Source organism: Ailuropoda melanoleuca, chromosome 3 (genome assembly GCF_002007445.2).
Source record: "Ailuropoda melanoleuca isolate Jingjing chromosome 3, ASM200744v2, whole genome shotgun sequence".
NCBI lineage: Eukaryota > Metazoa > Chordata > Mammalia > Carnivora > Ursidae > Ailuropoda > Ailuropoda melanoleuca.
Window position 1 is genome coordinate 63,434,653 of NC_048220.1, and position 20,143 is coordinate 63,454,795.

The 20,143-nt window shown below is 38.4% G+C and overlaps 2 protein-coding genes across 6 annotated transcripts in view; one reads left to right on the forward strand and one right to left on the reverse strand.

The window, feature by feature from the left end:
- Nucleotides 1–20,143, forward strand: part of POLR3G (RNA polymerase III subunit G) — a 100,023-nt gene that overhangs the window by 41,204 nt on the left and 38,676 nt on the right. For 4 of the 5 annotated variants that reach the window (XM_019806498.2, XM_019806509.2, XM_019806505.2 and 1 more), the window contains one exon: nt 12,760–12,861. The gene's annotated coding sequence lies outside the window, so the exon portion shown is untranslated. Of the gene's footprint in view, nt 1–12,759; nt 12,862–15,818; nt 15,958–20,143 lie in introns of those variants that run through there. The other variant, XM_002913614.4, reaches the window with a different exon arrangement.
- MBLAC2 (metallo-beta-lactamase domain containing 2) lies at nt 2,612–15,342 on the reverse strand. Its single transcript, XM_002913615.4, has 2 exons — nt 14,779–15,342; nt 2,612–5,918 (listed from the first exon to the last, which is right to left on the reverse strand). The coding sequence occupies exons 1-2, from the start codon at nt 15,230–15,232 to the stop codon at nt 5,533–5,535; spliced, it is 840 nt and encodes a 279-aa protein (XP_002913661.1). The 5' UTR covers nt 15,233–15,342; the 3' UTR covers nt 2,612–5,532.

The following is a 20,143-nucleotide window of genomic DNA, read 5'->3' on the forward strand; positions in this document are numbered from 1 at the left end:
AAGCACTTTAGAGATCCATGTGTAGGAGAGGCAAGGAAGGGAGGCCCTGCTATGGTGCACTACATTGTAAGGTGATTTCACTGGGCCCTTTCTTTGGGGACCCCAGATTCAGTATCATTACATCTTTTAGGTGTCAAATTTCTAAGAAAAGTATCTTTCAGTCTCTTGCCTGGAGGATAGAATTGTTACAAATAGCTGCCAACATTCAAGTTGGAAGACTTTCTGGGACTGTGAACTTTAAGTATACAAATTTTCACTGTACATAAACCTTTGGTAAATCCCTCTGTTTTCAATATAGAACCCCAGTTCAACAAGGCTCACTTCCCTCTCAATAGAGATCCTGTTTTACCTTCTCCACATAATAATCCTAGAGTCAGGAGCAAATTACAATTTGTGGGATCTGAAACATGTGATTTGGGGGCTTTGAGAAAAAGAATAAAAAATAATTTAGCTTTGCAAATTAAAACAAATAAATGACCATCTGAACACACTTCTTGGGCCCCTCTCAGACTCATGGAGGGGGCCGATGCAAGTGCTAGGTCCTAAAGCTACAGATTACTTAACTTCATGGTAAATCTAAAATAACCTCCAGTTTTCCCTGAGGTGGGGGAGAGGAAATTGCTTAGTAGTGTAGTTAGGGAGGGATTTCGTGGTCTAAATTGCAAACAGAATTTAAATAAAAAAGACCTTTACCACAACTCCTAGAGGTACCTGGTACTATCAATTTCTAAGCCTTTTGGGGGGGGGGGNGACTTGTGTTGTAATAAAATCGCTTCTTGGCTTTCCTTATTCTTGTTTTCTGCTTTCTTGGGTTTACCAAATTAGTTTTCATTCATCTGTCAGATTTTCAGGGTCAGAATGTTAATGTGCTTGTCTCCTTTACTACTCTTGATGTTCTTGATTTTTGGTCAGTAAAAAAATGATTTTCCTGTCATTTTACTAAGTTTCAGAAAGGAGCAGAGGTAAAGATATATGCTCAATCTACAATTCTTAACCTAAAATCAGAATGTGCCAAATCACACTCCAAAATTGCCCCCTCCCCAAATGGCTGGAAGTGTTTTACACTTTTTTTAGCAGCACAGCATGAAAATATCTACTTACCCTTACCCTTGCCAATACTCCATATTCTTAAAATTTCCCAATCCGGTTAAACTGTCTTATTATTTAAATTTACATTTCCCTAATTACTGCTGAGGTTCAGCATAATTCTGTATGTTTATTGGCCATTGTGTTACCTCTTCCGTGAATGACCTGTTCGTATGATTTACCAATTTTTGTAATAGGTAGTATAGGGGAAAAGAACATACCATCCCAAAATAGGCCACTCTGGCATACTGATTGACCTGAAGATGGGTGAGAAAAAGCAGATACAGGAAGGGTTCTTTGACCTTTCCCTTTCTACCTAAAACAGGGCATACAGTTTCCCATAAAGAAGGTGCCCTTGCTGGTATCAGGAAGAAGAGAACATTCTTATCACTGGAGACAGGGAGTTGACACCAAGCTTAATCTGTACCAACAAACCTTCTAGAAAAACCCTTGTCCTTCATTAGTTTCCCTCATCTATTTCCTAGTCATTTTCCCACAGTTTACCAACACTAGTCCAGACCCTCTTTTTCTGTCTCATCAGTCTCCAGAATTTATTGTTCTTTGTTAAAATGGTATATAAACTCTCAATACTATCCACTTCTTTGGCTTTTCATTTCTTATATATAAAAGCCTCCACATACATGTAAAATTATTAACATGAAATAAAAGTTGTATGCTTTGCTGCTGTTAATTTGTGTTTTTAAAGTTTAATCCTCAGGCCAGCCACAGAAACTGAGGGTACAGGAAAGGTCTTCCTTCTCTTACTAAAGTAGTTGACATTTTTCTTATTGATTTGTAGGCATTCTTTACAGTTGTTAAAACAAAAATTGCTGTTATGCAATTTGTGAATATTTTCTTTTATCCTTTTCATTTTCTGGCATCTGAGTTCTAGGACATTTTAAATTTTGATAATCTTGCTTTTTGTTTCTATATAAAGATCTTCCCTATCCTAATGTCTTAAACATGCTTTAAATTTTCTTTTAATACACATATGGTTCCATTTTTCAAACTTACGTCTTTAATCCATTTGGAATTTATTTTTATGCTGTCAAGGGCCTTTTTCCCCACATCAACAATTGGGATACATACTGAATAGTTCTTCTTTTATCCATTGATTTAAAATGCCATATTTATTAACTACTAAAAGTTTATATGGGCATTTTCAGTTTCTGGATTCCCTATTCTTGCCCACAGATTTGATATCTTACTTATTACACATTTAAAGATTTTATTTTATTATTATTTTTTTTTATTTGACAGAAACAGCCAACGAAAGAGGGAACACAAGCAGGGGGAGTGGGAGAGGAAGAAGCAGGCTCCCAGCAGAAGAGCCTGATGTGGGGCTCGATCCCAGAACGCTGGGATCACGCCCCGAGCCGAAGGCAGACGCCCAACGATTGCGCCACCCAGGCGCCCCTAATATCTTACTTATTACACATTTAAAAAACTGCACTTCACATAAGAAATATCCTTGTAAGAAATTAAATGGGAATATGCTAATATTAGAAAAAATACCAGTTAGAGATTGAAATAAAATGTCCACTTTAATATTTGTCACACAAATATTTACTTACACTTATCTGAAAATTATAAGACAATTTGTGCATGTCACAATCATCTTACTAGTCATATAAGAACTACACATAATCATTTATTCAACTATATCAGGATAACACACAAGATTTTTGTTTGTTTTAGACTTCTTAGTTAAAAGGAAACACCAAATAAGGAAAATGAATTTCCAAAGATTAAGTTATTAACAATACAAATAAAGATTATTCCTAAATGTCTTACATTTTGCGATTTTGAATTATACTTACATACTCTTAGTTCCAAAAACCATAAATAATAACATGGGTCACTGTCAGGGTGAAAATATATTTTTTTTAAAGCTTCTTTTAAAATATGCTATTATTATGCTTAACATCACTTGATTTATTCTTGGCACATGTGGCATCTGGGAAAGTAAAAATACATTTTGCCAATTTTATGTTATTGTGCAGGTACAAGAGAAAGAACACAGTTTGGGACGCAGACAGACCTGTGTTCAATTACCAGCTTTGTTCAAAGTTATGTTGTGTGAGGCTGGTCAATTATTTCTGCACTGGGGCCAGGATTAAACTAAATAATGCATATTTTAAAATGCGTAGCATGGGCACTAAATGAATGATAGATCCTTTCCCCAATTTATTCACACTGAAACAAAAGCAAAATATCACAGTCTTATGTTTTTGTACAACTTGAAAAACTGAAAAAAAATTTGGAAATTTAAAAATAAAATTAACATGTTTTGAAAAATTATGCTTTTAAAAATAAAGAAAGCCTTCATCAGGTTTAAATATTTCTCAATAAAGCTTAGTGCCTACTATACCCTGATTTTTTTTTAAAGTCCTAAAGTATGATAAAATGGTCAATGGTTAAGGACTTTTGGTTTGTTTGTGTTTTTTTGTGCTACTGATATAAAAATAATGGCTATATTTAAGGCTCATTAAGTGATTGTAGTTGCCCTGAACCAAATCTATATTTTTGATGTTGTACTATCAATTGAAACAGACCTACTGCCTTGAATAAGAAGATTCATTTGATGGCATGTGGCAGTGTAGCTTGTCTGTCATTGAGGATGATTCTTATATACACAATCACAAACCCACCTTTCTCATGCAAAATACTTGGTGTTTGGAAGATCTAAGATTCCTGAACATTACGTTTAAATTGTCACAAGGAATAGCCTACTTTACACAGCAGTGCTTCCATCCCTATTAGATCTTTTGTCCCCTACTCTGACCACCTAACAAATTGTCTTTCCAAATCTGACTGAAAAACCCCTCCTTCAGGAATCTTTTCCTAACCAAACTCCACATCCCTCCACTTATGTCTCTGATGCTATTGTGTAGTTTCTATTAGCTTCAACCTTCATATATTATTATTTGTGTTTTATTTGCCTTCTACTTCCAGCTAAGATGTAGTCTCTTTGACTTTTTAAGCTTCCACAGTGTTTCGCACAATACTGTGCATGTATATATGTATGTGACTGTGTGTATGCATGTGGTATGTGTGGATGTGCATGTGTTGAATGAATATAAGACTAAAGAACCTGGGTGAGTGGAGGTTGGGAACATTTCACAATTTTTCAGAAATCAAAGTTGCTAAACCTTCCTAATACTAAAAAATCTGGTTCTCAAAGCTATCTCAGTTTGGTTTTGGTTATGTCAATAATAAAAAAGGCAGTGAAAAGCCTGTTTAAAAAACCTTTATGAAATATTCCAAAAGGCTTTTTAATAAATTATAAAGAGCACCAAACCAAAATGTTTTACTAAATAGTAGGCAAACCTTTCCTATAACTTTATAAATGTAGACTTCTTTTCATTCAAGACAAAAAATACTGAACAGGAATAGGTGTTGTGAATCAGGATAAAAAAGGCAGTTCACTCTAAGTCAATATCTAATGCATATTTTGCAATTAATCTGAAAAGCCTTCTGTGATACATATGTATGTGATGGTAAGTAAAAGAATGATTTCTATCAGGATGTCGTAGATCTCTATAATTGTTGTGATACTATAAAATATGACACATATACTGAAGCTGCTATTTAATAAGAAAAATTTTGTTTATAATAGCTGTTAATATTAAAATAGGATATAATAAAAAATTATTTTCAATGTGTGTATTTTCAAATTTGCCTGACAGTGTCCTTTTGAGAAATCTGACAATTTGTAATTAGACTACAGACATTTGAATTTCACTTTTATGATTGAAAATATTACACGCACATCACAAACAACGCTATTAGTAGCTTTTTACTGAAGCGCTCTGCAAGTTATATTTAAAGCTTTGCAATAAAACAAAATTCATTGTACTCTTTGTAAGTAAAATTTCACAACATACAACGTACACTATAATTACATTAAGAATAAATAAACGAAGCTTAAAAATTCTGTGCCATAACAATGGATTGTTTCAGCTGTCATTTTAAATGTTAATTTATATGTTTGTATTGAGTACTAATGTATTTTAAACTCAAGAACCTTTATCTTTAAATAATATACTAAAAATATCAAGTTTGGAGTATAAACATAAAACTTTATGCCTCTTTTTCTATGTCATCTAAGAAATAAAATAAGACAAATGTGAGGCAAAGGACAGTTCTTTCTGTTACTGCAAAATGCCTCCTTGCTTTCACATATATTTCTATGTCATTTCTGGATATTACAGGGTGACAAATATTACAAGATGGCAGCTTGGCAAAGTATAAGCTTATTTAAGCGATTTCTTATTTGGAAGAAAGAAAAAAATTAAAGAACCTCCTTTTTTGGCTTACTCATTCTCAATCTTTTTTTCCTCTAATAAAGTACTTCTTGAAATGCTCACTATTATCATTTTAAACAGCACAAAATGAATTGGATTAATTTATAGAACTAATCACAATAGGTTATTGGTATAGATACTAGGCTGAGGTCCTAGAATTTGTTACACGTAAGGCTAAACTTGCAAGAGATCGCATAGCAAAAGTAGAAACTTTGTGACATATCCCAGCTTTTGAAATATAGTTAGAAGCCAATCGAAAAAGCCTTTCAGCACCAAAGGTATTGAAGTGCCCAGGAAGCACCTTCTCTACCAGACCTCTGTCCACTAATTCTATCAGGCGTTCACAGGTTCCAACATAGTCACTTATCCTGCTGTATGGGAGCCAGTCAATCAGTGATCCATCATACACCACGTCTCCACTGAAGAGAATCTTTCGGTCTTTGTCATGTAAGCAAATACTGCCCCTGGAGTGACCAGGCATGTGCATAACAGTGAGCTGTCTGTCACCAAGGTTGATCACATCCCCTACAAATGGAAACAGAGTTTATAGATAAACATGTTGTGTACTTGACTTCAATCACTTAAAGAATAAAAGAACATTAGGTGGTTTCAAAAAGGTCTGTAAGGATGACACTTACTTTAATTTTATTTCAAAAATACAATATTTCTTAATGATGATTTAAAAATAAGTTGCCCATATTTCATTTCTATTGTTTGCTTGACCAGTGTTTGTCGAAGTGAGTTATGTGGAACACTATTTCTGTAGGTTGTTGTGTTACATAAAAGAAAAGGAAGATTCTGTAGTCGAATAGTTTTAGAAATCTTTCCTTTGAGAAAAATGAAGCAGCTTTTTTTCTACAAGGCTTCTGAGAACTTTTTAATATGCTAATCTACATTGTAGATATACACAAGGGAGATATGATTGTACCATTTCTCAAACTTATCTGACTGCAAAACTTTTATTTTTCAGTACATCCATAGTACAGGTATCCTGATGACACAATTCATGAATGCGACTCTTTGAGGTCTGAGTGCAAAATTGCTATTTCACTGGATTTAATCAGTACTATAAGTAAATCATCATAATTTAAAAGTTCCATATTGTTATCTTTAGTGCAAAGGTACACACAGAAAAAAATTAAAGACATATAGTTAAAAAGTTAATAGGAGAATTAAAACTGTAATAATTGGAACTTGTTAAACCTAAAAGACAATGAAAGAGGAAAAGAGGAATAAATAAGAAATAGACATAGAAAACAACAAAATGGCAGACCTAAATTCAACTATATCAATAATTACATTAAATGTTAAAGGGATAAACATTCTAATCAAAGGCAGAGATTGTCAAAATAGATTTAAAAATCAAGGTACAGGGGCACCTGGATGGCTCAGTTGGTTAAGTGTCTGAATTAGGCTCAGGTCATGATCTCAGGATCCTGGGATGGAGTCCTGTGTCAGGCTCCTTGCTCAGTGGGGAGTCTGCTTCTCTCTCTCCCTCCACCTCTCCTCCCCCCAGTTGTGCATGTGTGCTCTGTCTCTCAAATAACATCTTAAAAAATAAAAATAAATAATATAATAATAAAAAGCAAGATACATATGCAGTCTATAAGAGAGGAACTATAAGGTCAAAGACAAAAAGAGGCTGAAAAAGTTATACCATATAAAGATTAATAAGAGAACTAGAGTGGCTATATTAATATTAGACAAAATAAGGACTATTAGTGAAGAAAAGAGGTACATTTTATTAGGATATACATTAAGTGGACACACTAAAAAATTATAAGTGTGCTTGTACCTAGAATAGAGACTAAAAATTCATGAAATAAAAACTGACAGAACTGAAATAAGAATAAACAGTTCAGGGGCACCTGGGTGGCACAGTTGGATAAGCACTGGACTCTTGATTTCAGCTCAGATCATGATCTCAGGGTCATGAGATTGAGCCCCATGACAGGCGCCATGCTCTGCGTGGATTCTACTTAAGATTCTTTCTCCCTCTCCCCCTGCCCCCCCCATGCTCATTCATGCTCTCTCGCTCTAATAAATATTTTTTAAAAAAGAATAGTTTAACAATTATGCTTAGAGATTTAAATATTCCTCCCTGAATATTTGTAAAACAAGTAGATAGAAAATTAGTAAGAATACAGTAGATGTGAACAACACTATCATCCAACTTGACCTAAGTGACATATATGAAACACTTTATCTTAAAACAGCATATATTCTTGTTAATTGCACATGGAATGTTTATCAGGCTATACAGTGAGGCAATAAAGCAAGTCTCAGTAAATATGAAAGGAATAAAATCATAAAAATATGTTCTTTGACTACAACATAATTAAATTAGAAATTAATAACAAAAATAAATATGGGAAATATCCAAATAAACACAAAGTAAGCATCACAATTCTATATAACTTATGGATCAAAGCTGAAATCACAAAGGAGATTAGAAAATCTATTGAACTGAATGAAAATAAAAATAAAATATATCAGAATTTATGGGATGCAGCTAACATAGTGCTTAGAAAAAAGTTTATTGCTTTAAATGCTTATTTATAAAGGGTTAACTGTTTAAAATCAAAGTTTCTAACCAAAGTTTTGATCTTAAGAAGTTAGAAAAAGGAGCAAATCAAATATAAACTAAGTGTTAAGGAATAAATAATGAAGGCCGGAGCAGGAATAAATAAAATAAGAAACAAATATCAATAGAAAAAAAGCAAAGAAACCAATAGTTGGTTCACTGAAAAGAGCAACAAAATTGATATACCACTGACTAGATGAAGAAACAAGTTAGAGAAAACACAAACTGCGAAAATCAGGAATGAAAGAAGGGGTATCACTACAGACCCTAAAGAAATTAAAAGGAGTATAAGGGAATTTTATGAATAACTTTAAGTCAACAAATTTAACAACTTAGTTGAAATAGACAAGTTCTTAGGAAGAGACAAATTACCTAAAGTGATTGAAGAAGAAACAGAAAATCTAAGTAGACCTATATCAAGCAAAGAAATTGATTAATAATTTAAATCTCCCCACAAAGAAAAGTCCAGGCTCAAAGATGGCTCCATTGGTCAATTCTGTCAGTTGCTCAAGACAGCGAAAGAATTTAGACTTTCAGACTATAGATGAGGAGGGAAAGCTTTCAAATTCAATTTTAGAAAAAGACAATATAAAAAAACAAAACTACAGGGGCGCCTGGGTGGCACAGCGGTTAAGCCTCTGCCTTCGGCTCAGGGTATGATCCCGGCATTATGGGATCGAGCCCCACATCAGGCTCTTCCGCTATGAGCCTGCTTCTTCCTCTCCCCCTTCCCCTGCTTGTGTTCCCTCTCTCGCTGGCTGTCTCTATCTCTGTCGAATAAATAAAATCTTAAAAAAAAACAAAAAAACAAAAAAACTACAAACCAATATTCCTAATGAAAGTAGTCCCAAAATCCTTATCAAAATATTGATGAATTAAATACAGCAATTTATAAATAGAATAATGACCAAATGGGGTTTATCCCAGAATGTAAATTTGGTTTGACCTCTGAAAATCAAGTACTGTAATATACTATATTAGTAAAATAAAGGAGAAAAGCCATATGAATATCTCAATAGATGCAGAAAAAGCATATGACAAAATCCAACCCTTACTGGTGGTAAAAACTTTCATCAAACTAGAAAGAGAAGGGAAGGTCCTCAACTTGATAAACGGCACCTATGAAAAACCTACAGCTAACATAACACTGAAATAGAAACACTAAATGCTTTCCTCCTAAGATAAGAACAAGGCAAGGATGTTTACTTTTACCAATTCTAGTAAACATTACACTGAAAATTCTAGCCAGTGCAATAAGCCAAGAAAAAGAGAGTGATGTCACACAGAGTTAGAAAAGAAGTAAATCTGTCTTTATTCACTGATAACAAGATCTTTTTGTAGAAAATCCTAAGAAATGTACAAAAAAGCTAGAGAATTAAAAAAGCAAGTTTAGCAATGTCACAGGGTACCAGATCAGATACAAAAATCAATTGTAGGGGTGCCTGGGTGTCTCAGTGGGTTAAGCGTCCGCCTTCAACTCAGGTCACAATCCCAGGGTTCTTCCTGGGATTGAGCCTGCATAGGGCTCCCTGCTCAGCCGGGACCCTGCTTCTCCCTCTCCTGCTCCCCCTGCTTGTGCCCTCTCTCTCTCTCTGTCAAATAAGTAAATAAATAAAATCTTTAAAAAAATCAATTGTATTGAGGCACCTGGGTGGCGCAGTCGTTAAGCGTCTGCCTTCGGCTCAGGGTGTGATCCCGACTGAGCCCCACATCAGGCTCCTCTGCTGGGAGTCTGCTTCTTCCTCTCCCACTCCCCCTGCTTGTGTTCCCTCTCTTGCTGGCTGCCTCTATCTCTGTCAAATAAATAAATAAAATCTTAAAAAAAAATCAATTGTATTTCTATAAATTATCAATGAACCATCAAAAAATGAATTTAAAAAGCCATTTCATTCACAATAGCATTAAAAAGAATAAAATACAAAGAAAAATTTAATAAAAGATGTTTTGTTCTATCTCTACACTGAAAAATATAAAAACACCGTCAAGAGAAATTAAAGACCTAAACAAAAGGAGAGATATGCCATTTTTAATAAAAAAAATATATGTACATATTTCAAATAAAATATTCCAAAAGGGCTTAAAATGTAAGAAAAAGTTATTTGCCCCATTTGGACTCTATCTCTAATCCTGCTCCCAAGAATCAACCACTTTTCAACAATTTTTCTTCTGGTAGCTGCCTCTACTAGATATACCCATCTCTAAGTAATTTTTATATTTCATTTCTTGATTTACCAATTAGATATACTGTACTGATTTCATTCATGTATTACCATTTCTTGGTTTAAAAATTTTTAGATGATAGTGGTTGACTTCTACTATGAAATCTAAGAATTTTTAGCTCTCTTTACTCTTCACTCTTCTCCTACTGGGACTACACATGTATATATTTCTCATCCTCTCATCCTCCAAAGAATAATGATTTAATTGCTCTAGTGTGGAGCTGTTTATGCCTGGCATAGTATCATTGCTGGAGTGTTATCTTTGCCATCATCCTGATGCTTCCTTTCAACTTTCTCTGGTATTTAATCTCCTGTTTCCTGTATTCCATGTCTTCCTCTTGCTTTATTTCCTTATTTTGAAGGGAGTAAATAGGATAAAATTATATCTTAGTAACTTTCTAAGTAACAGCATGTGGGAAATAATCTTTTTGAGAACTTTACTGTTAGTGAAATAGATGTAGAATTCTAAATTGGAAATAAATTGTATTCAAATAAGGCATAGTTCTTCTTTTCTAGCTCCAGAGCTGTTATGATCTGTACAGATGACTTTTTTTAAAAAGATTTATTTGCTTATTTGAGACAGAGAGAGAGAGTGTGGTGGGGTGATGGCAGAGACAGAGGGAGAGAGAATCCACAAGCAGACTCCCTGCTGTGCACAGAGCCCTACCTAGAGCTGATCCCAGGACCCTGAGATCATGACCTGAGCTGAAGGCAGACACTTACCCATCTGAGCCACCCAGGATTTTTTAATTTAAATTTCTGGAAGCTTAATTCCAGTATTCTGAAATTTTACAATAATGTGCCTATGATTGGGTATGTTTTTATTCATGCTGGGAACTCTGTGGGCTCTCTCAATCTAAAAATTTACATCCCTTAATTATGGGATATTTTCAGGAGTTATCTTTATTATACTTTCTTTTCCTCCACTTTCTCTATTCTACCTGTGTCTCTTTTATTCCAATGATGAATTTTCCAAACTGGTCCTCTACCTGGTTCTCTCCTGGTTTTCATTTTGCGTATCTGCTCTTTAAGTTTTTCAACTTTATCTTTCAGTTCTACTAAGAAACTTCTACCATTATAGGGGTGCCCCGGTGGCTCAGTGAGTTAAGTGATATTGATTTTGGCTCAGGTCATCTTCTAAGGGTCACGGGATCAAGACCCACGTTGAGCCCCATGTCAACCCCCATATGGGGCAGGCGCATGTCTGCTTCTCTCTTTCCTTCACCCTCTGCCCCTCCCCCTATTGCACATGTGCCTGAAATCAATCTTTAAAAAAAAACAACTCCTGCCATTTTAAATTCCAAGGCTCTTGTATGTGTGTGTGTCTGTGTGTGTGCATATACTGTTCTGTTGCTTATTTTTATTTTTTTCTATTATTTTTTTCCTCTTGTTGCTTATTTTTAAAGCATCCTATTGTCCTTTGGATGTCTTGAATGCAATAGCTTCTGTCATCCCCTGATGCTATTAATGATAGTCTTCAGCTCTCAAATTGCTTTATGCTAGTTGTTTTAGTATTTGATCTCATGTTAGACGATTTTCTCAGATTTTTCATAATGCTTGGTTGCCTGTTTAAGAATGGGAGGTGAAAAGGCTGCCTGAAGCACATGCATGGGGACTAGTGACCAAGGCTTCACTGTAGGGAGATCAAGCAAAAGATTAATTAGAGATCAGCATCTTCATCTTTCCTCCAGGGCTGGATACATTTCCCAGATAAGATTCTTCCAATTTGCTACCTGGGGGGTAAATCCTTCTTGAAAACTAGTAGGGAACATACACACACACACACACAAATTTCTTCTATTTTCCATACTGAATCCTGAGCTCAATAATAGTCTTTTAAGGTTCCTGCAGTACAAACTGGATTGGCTCTTGATTTCCCATTGCTGCCAAAAGATAAAACTGCTGACTCAGTCATCACATTTACTCCGCAGTGTCCGAAATAGTTCAATATGGATTTATAGTTAAACAGACAAATCATGGTCCCTTTATAGTAGTCTTAGTCAGGTTTGGGATAGAGTCAAGTTAGATGAGTTTTTCAACCTGCTACCTTTCTGGAATCTGTTTTTTGTTCTTAAATTCCCCAAATGATTTAAGTCCACCTGTCATTAACTGTGATTATTTTGGTGACTCTGGGCAAATTGTTTAAACATATATAACAGGGGACAAAATGCCTGCACTTCGTATCATTTGAATATTGTAAAAAACAGACAAAAAGGTGTATGCCCAGTCAAGAAGAAGGTGCTATATTAACCTCAGTTTTATCTATCTTCTTGTAGGAAGATACTATTTCACTATTAGTAGGAGTTGTTTTTCCATCTAAGATGATAAACTGGATAATGATCCCTCCTCGTCCCTCATTTACAAGTCATCTTTTGGGCTAGTTATATGGTGCCCAGATTTAGGTGATCATCAGTTCACTAAATGAAATGTAATAAACTAGACTTCAGTCTCCTTATGTTCTAACTAAAGCAACGACTCTATGCTGTTTGGATATGTGCTGGTCGTGTGTGTGTGTGTAACTGTGTATGAGTTTTTCATATAAACATTTTATATCTCCTTCTAGGCATCTGGTTTATGATAACAGCAAGTTAGCAGGCCACACCATTCAGAAGAGAAAGGAAATTAATATTCCTGAGAAAAGAGGAAATTAGATACTACTTGAGAGGTGAGGCATTCTGCTCCTAATGAAAAACACCTTTTGATTTAACAGACTATTCTCAGCTTTAAGTGTTTGGTAAATATTAAGCTTTTTTTTTTTTCACACTTTCAAAGGCTTACAGGCCCCCTGCAGTTCCAAAATGCTGTAATGTTACTACCATCAACTGGGATTTAGGAAACCTGGATTTTAGTCCCAGCTCTTTTCCAAACTGGGTATGTGACCTTAGGCATGATATTCAGGCCTGCTTGGACTCTTCATCTATAAAACAGTAATTCTTATCATTCTTTCACCATTGATTTCCTATTGCTGGAACAGGAGCAAAAGTAAATAAATCAGAAGTAATTTATTCATTCAGACAAGTTAATATATTTTAAATACTAATGTAAACATTTTTTGGTCTCGGTGCTACGAATAATTTACTCTGAATACCCATCAACTGCATGGAAATCCTACCTCTAAGAAGTATCAATTTTATCAAGAAATACAATAAATACTGTAAATGTACTTTCCTTTCATCTCAAATTGTCAGATAATGACTCCCACCTAACCAGTCTTTTTTTAAATCTTTAGATTTAAATTTTAATGAAATGACTTTTTCAGTGTGGTGCGAGGTACAGAATCTGGCTTTCTATTTTTTTGTATTTCAAGTGATCAAGATCTCATCTGTACGAAAAACTGATTATTGTAAAATATGTCATTATTTGTCATATTGGTCAGTCATAAAGTAGCCTTATTGTGCAACAGGATTTTTCTTCCTTTTGGAGGAACATTTTAATAAATAAAATTGGTAATTAAAATGCTTTCCAGATGAAAATGTGAGAAGAGGGTTTCATATCCTACTCAGAATTACCATAATATATTTATGGGGTAGGATTTATGATCTGCATGCTTTGATCTATTTTGCCTTGGTTCAAATCCTAGCTTTTGTCACTATCTTGCTCTGTGGACTCCAGGCAAGCCATTTAATTAGGGGTCAGCCACCTCATGCAAATGTGTTGTAAAGATACAATGAAATCAACAAAAATATTCTAAAAAGAAAAAAGGAAATTAACATACAAATATTGCTATTGTAGCTAATTAGTTCAATTATTTAAGTGCCTGCTGGGGTTGAGAGGGCTGGGGCCCTAGTCTACTGTATTTTATTCCATTAGTTTCTCTCTGATCCCCATCCTGTCTTTTACAGGGCCAGAGGCCCAAGGCTATCCATACATTAGTCCACATACTTCAGCATCACCGGAAATAACCTCATTAATTTTTTCAACCTTGCTTTAAACCAGACCATATATTGTCATAATGTAGGACTCACATACTCTACTTTTTATGTTCGCTATCAAGCTTTTCTCTAATGAGGCTACATCAAGAACAGAAACCTATCTGGAAGATAAGGATGCACAAGCAGACTGGAACCACTGCTCTCTAGTGGCTTTCTAAACCTACAGGTGGGAATTGCTCATACCCAGCAATGACCACTGACAGCGGATGAAGTCAGCCGGCCTCAAAACAAGCATGTCATGAGCTCTCTGTGAAGAGTCATTCCTTAGAAATCTTTTCGCTAGAAAAGCATCTGGAAATCACACAGGTGGTGTTCGGGAACAGAATGGGAAATCCCTAGTCAGAAGCCACTGTGGTGTTACTACTGTACCTTACACAGGAAACTGACTAGGGAGTGGGCCCGGCTTTAATTCCAGTACTTGGCGTTGCCACACGGTGCCAGAACTGGTCTCTGGTAGAGAAGGCTACGATGGCCTTGGCTCCGATCGAGTGGGCGTCTATTCAGGGAAGGGAGAAACAGTAGTGGTGTTTCTGCGATGTGACAAAACAGGCCAGCTTACAGCCACGCACGTCTGCAACATGCATCCCTCGAATAGTTTTTCCCAATCCCCTCCCTTAATGACAGAGCGCGCGCCCGCGAGGGCCCATTACCATCCTGCAGGATGAGGGTGGGCTGCACCGCTTGCACTCGGAACTGCCTGGCCCTCCAGCCGGGGCTGGGCGCCCGCACCACCTCGCTGTCAGACAGCCAGGTCACGGTCTCAAAGTTGTCCCCGCGAGCCAGAGCCTCGGCCTCGGCGTGATGCACGGCCACCCGGTCGAACTGGTAAAGGCCTCCGGAGTGGTCAAAGTGCACGTGGGTGGCCACGGCCAGCAGTGGCCGGCACGCCGCGTCCTCTTTGGCCCCGTGATCCTGCAAGAGGCCGGAGGAGTACAGGTACTCCGGGAGGCTGCGCAGCCCCAGGCCGGTATCGATCACCACATCTTGCTCGGAACCGCGCACCAGCCAGATGTTGGCGCGGTTGCCGGACTCGTAGAAGCGTTCCTGAATCCAGAAGATGCCGTCGCCCAGGGACTTGTGGGCGTACCACTCGAGCGCGGACATGCTGGGCAGGGGTGCGGTCGGGCGGTGTGGGTGTAGGCGTGTGTGCCTCCGGCAGGCTGTCCAGACGCTAGGCGCTGCGACGGTGTGGAGCGGTCAGCCTGCAGCCAGGGAGGAGGCGTAGAGCGAGGAGAGGGCGGGATCCGGAGGTGCGAGGGCGGGGGGAGAACTAGGAGGAAGGACGCGCCGAGACGCGGCCTGGAGAGTCGGCCCTCACCCTCCGGCCAGGTCCGCAGAGAGCAGAGCTTGCTCTGCCCCCACCTAGGCGCTGGAGTAATCTCGGCTTCAGTAGCTGCAGCACGAGGGAGCGTTAATGCAGGGGCACCGCAGCAGACTGGAAACAGAAAGAGACACTTTCTTCACCCCGGGGGTCTGACTGCGGAGGGGAGAAGCAAGGCGGGGGAGGTGCCAGGTACTCCCACCCGCTGCGCGCTGCGAAGCGCACTTCCAGCCAGCGCGGAAAGAGTCAGGCCAAACCGGATGGAGGAGTACGGCGCCTGCAAAGGGCTAAAAAGCTCTTTGCCCAGCGGGCGGGGCCTAGCTAGGGAGTGGGTGGGGCTAACTGGTTAGGATCGGAACAGGGCTCTGAGGCCGCGTGGAGGGCGGAGCGCGCTTCTCCCGAGGTGGAACGGGTGTCCCAGCGCCCGCGCCTTCTGTCTGCACCCCTTCCTTGCCGGCCGGCACCTCGGCTGCACAGTTTTACCCAAGCCTCGAGACTTAGTGAGCAGGTAACAGAGGGAGCAATTGAGGGGTTGGGAGGAGATGCAGAGGGTAGAGAGAAGTTAAAGGGGCACACGGAGAAGGTGGGGGAAGTCAGGGGTGGCGATTCACTAAGGGGCGTTGGAAGATAGCCTTTACCTTTCCTTCTAATCCCTTCAAAATCTTTGAAAACCGTTCTTTCCAGATTTTACCTAGTCTCCACTTCCTAGGACTGTTTGCAGTGAGTTAGAAGGGGATTTATGCTCTCTAACTGATGGTAGATTTTCAAATCTGGTGACTATATGATTGGTTCAGGCACGAGTCATTGCCGCAGACTTGCTGCTTAAGGACCGACTATACAGTATGTTTTCCTAACTCTTGGCGCTTTATCCTGTATCGTGGCGGGAGGATTTGTTAACGTTTTTCTGATCTTCTAAAAAATGAAATTTTTTATTCCTTCCCCCACTCTCCATTTTTTGGGTTAGTTTGTCCGCTTTTGGAAGAGAGCAAAGAAAGTTGATAGGCTCACCTAAGTAAAGGTGGAGGCAGTCGCACCTTGTGAGAATAGGAAACGTGGGTGGTGCCTGGGTGTGGCCCAGTCAGCCACATAAATCACCCCTTCTATTAATACCAGGTCCCTGTCCCCACCTAACACCTCCCAGCTACTGAAACATCAAGTTAGGCTTCAAAAATTCCCTAGAGAACTTGACTAACCTCCCTACTTAGCCAGGAAAAATTATAAAGATACCCATGAGATAGCATTATAAAAAATAATTATGAAAACCCTTATGGTGGCAGCTACTAATAAGCCTTCATAGGAGAGATATACTGTCTTCCCCTACACTCCTAAAGCCTTTGGTTAGGATGCAGCTTTTCTCAATATTGTCCTCATCTAATTAGAATCTATCCAGTCACCCTCTTCAGGGCTATCCTTACATGTAAGGTCTTGAGCTAGATAATGTGTGAGAATAGAACTGGGTAGGAAAAAAAAAGTTGTGATCTGGGTTCTCAAGAATTTGAGGGAAGATAATATCTACGTACAGATATTTCCAGTGTAAAGCAATATGGAATATATACCACAGAGGAAGTAAAAAGTAGGTGCTATAAGGATACAAATGGAAAGGACTGCTGAAGAGTGGTATTTGAGCAGGACTTAAAAGACCACTGTTTGTTAGGAAGCTCTCAGCTGGGAAGTACAGAGCTTTCTGTAGTTTGGCTATTTTTCCTCTAGGCAGAGGGGAACCACTGTAGGAGAAATGGAGGGATATCCTTACTAGGCATCCCTAGTGGGTGTCTGTCCTTTCTTAGTTCTCAACATGGCCTTTCCATTTCCTGTGCTAGACTCTGAGTTCCGTGAGAGCAGAAGCTTTGTTTTGTTCACTACTATATTCCCAGTTTGGAGAAGATGGTCTGACACAGAGGGTGCTTAATAAATACTTGATGAATGGATAATTGAAGAGCTTATTGGAAAGACAGACAAGAACTGACAATTACAGCATGATTTTTAAAAGGGTAATAAAAGCAGTATAGTACTTGGGAAACAGAGAAGGGAGAGACCTATCTCCATGCTGGGCGGAGAAAATGCTCACAGAGAAGTATCATTTGCGCAGCATTTTAAATGATGCTGGGGCTTGCACAGGCGGCTGTGGGAGGAGGGATTCTAGGCAGAAGGAAGGCTACATGCAAGAGCTGGTGTTGCAGAGTTGAGTGGCTAGAGTATGGCATGCAGGGAGCAAGAGGCCAAATGTTAGACACAAAGCTTTGTTAGTTAAGGAGAGTGACACATCAAGGTTTATGTTCTAGTAAGATGACTGGAGAATGGATTGAAAGGGGGAGTCTGGCTATGGGAATTTATTTTTCTGTATTAGAGATCCAAATGAGAGATGGTAAAGGCCTGAATAAAAGCAGAGGTGAAGGAAGGTCGTCAACATGTAAGAGGGGATACAGCTTATATTCTTCTATTGATGAGGAGATTGAGGGAGATGGAGAGGAGGTCAGTATGACTGTCGGGTTCTGATTGGGGCAATTTAGGTGTCATTCATCAGGAAAGATACTGTGACCTGGCTTTCAGTGCCTTGCCCCAGCTTCCGTACCTGCTTACATCTGTTTGTACATTTATTACCTAGCTAATATGTGCAAGGGACAGTGTGAGATGTGGAAGACAACACATTTAGGCCGCAACATAGCTCATAAAATGTTAGTGCTATGTGGAATTTTAGAGATTAGCTCAGCCTCTGCCGCAAGGTTGTCTTTATAGTTTATTAGAATGGGCTTTGCATTTCAACTCTTGGATGCTTGAACTATACCCATCAAACTATCTCAGAACAGTTCTGGATAGGAATTTTCAGGAGTCCTTCCAAAATGGAAGATGATGCTTCTGATTTTACACTTTTAATTTCAGTCAATTTTACCATTACTAATTCACTTCTTTATAAAGAATAAGACATCTGTGGGATTACTAAAGTCTTCAACTAGCCTGGAAGTGTGTTTCGGGTAGCATAATGTAGATGAATAGACAATGGAAAGGTACCTGAGGCTTTAACCCAGTTCTGTCTTTATTAGGAATTAACTGTGTGTCTTTAGGCAGTCAGCTAACCTCTCAGGGCTTCACTTCCTCTTTTACAAAATGTGAAGTTTAATCTGAAGCAGTGGTTCTTATTTGGTCTACAGGTTGTAATGTCTGGGAAGGCTTTTAAAAGTCCTAATGCCTAAATCGCATCTCCAGAAATTGTGTTTTCATTGTTCTGGGGTGAAGCCTGAGTTTTGTTTTGTTTCGTTTTGTTTTTAAATTCTAATGGTTCCAGTGGACGTCCAGGTCTCCGACTTTAAAGTTCTGGAAGTTTAAAAACAACAACAACAATGTTAATAATAGGCTGACTGATTTGGGTAGATTTGCTCATGAAATCACATGACAGAGAGAAAGAAAGAAGGAGCTTAACATTAATTGTGGAACTGTTGCTGTACAGAGAGCACCGTGCTAGACAGTGAGGGTTATAAAATATCTACTGTTACTACAGCTGAAGAAATAAACAAACAGAAAACATAAGGGAAACTCCTTCCCTTTGGAAAAGGCCCATTTCCTAAAAAGGGCATTGTTTCTATTTCTTCCAGAATTAAAGAGAAGCAATGTGTAACACTTCAATTTTAAAAAATCCATTTATTTTAACAGGATCCCTATAAGAGCAAGGTGGGGTGAAATGACTGTTGTGGATTTTGAGGGACTTAAGCTGGGTCTTCAGGTGAAAGGGGCTCCAGTCAGGGAGTAGATTGCAGTGGAGAGAATGGTAAACAAGACATGATAATAGAGCCAAGAGAATAGGTGCAGCCATCTTAAAAGGGCCCTCAATACTTGGGTATGGAGTTTGGATTTAATTCTGTAGCCAAGAGGGAAATGAGAAGAGTAGCATAATCAGAACTATGCCTTAGGATGAATAATGTAGAACAAATTAAAATAAGTGGGAAGAACAAGGGATACCACAAAACCTGCTGTCAGTCAGAAGTGAGTTAGAAAGGGGCTACATGGGATTATGGTAGAGGAAATGAAAAAGAAGGGACATTTTGAAGGAAGAATTAGCTGATTGATTTGATGGGAGGGATGGAACAGAGTGAGGAATCAATACTGATGCGCTCCACATCATCAGATGTTGGTGCCTGGGAAGATAATATACCGTGGATAGAGATAGGGACGTAATACCTGAAAGGGCAAGCTAGTTGGTGGAGGGGGAAGATGATCTCAGTATCTTAAGTTTAAAGTGCTTTCCAAATATTCTTTTGATAGTGAGAACATGGGCTGAAACTCAAGACAAAGGTCATTGCTGGAGATAATAGTATGGGACAGGTCATCACACCCTGAGTGTGGATGTGTTTTCTGAAGACCAAGACAAAAAAGAGCAGAAGGCCAAAGATTGGACCTTAAGGCCTTAAGGAATTCCATACTTAGGACATTTAAGAAGAAAAGTAGACCGAAGAAAAGAAAAGTCAATGGGGTAGAAAAACCTAGAGGGTTTTTTGTTGTTGTTGTTGTTTGAGGTTTTTGTTTGTTTGTTTGTTTGTTTAAGTAGGCTCCACACCCAGCATGGAGCCCATCATGGCTTCAACTCAGGACCCTGAGGTCAAGAACTGGGCTGAGATCAAGAGTCAGACGCTTAACCAACTGAGCCACCCAGGCGCCCCAAAACCCAGAGTTTTAATAAAGCCTAGAAGATAGATGGTTCC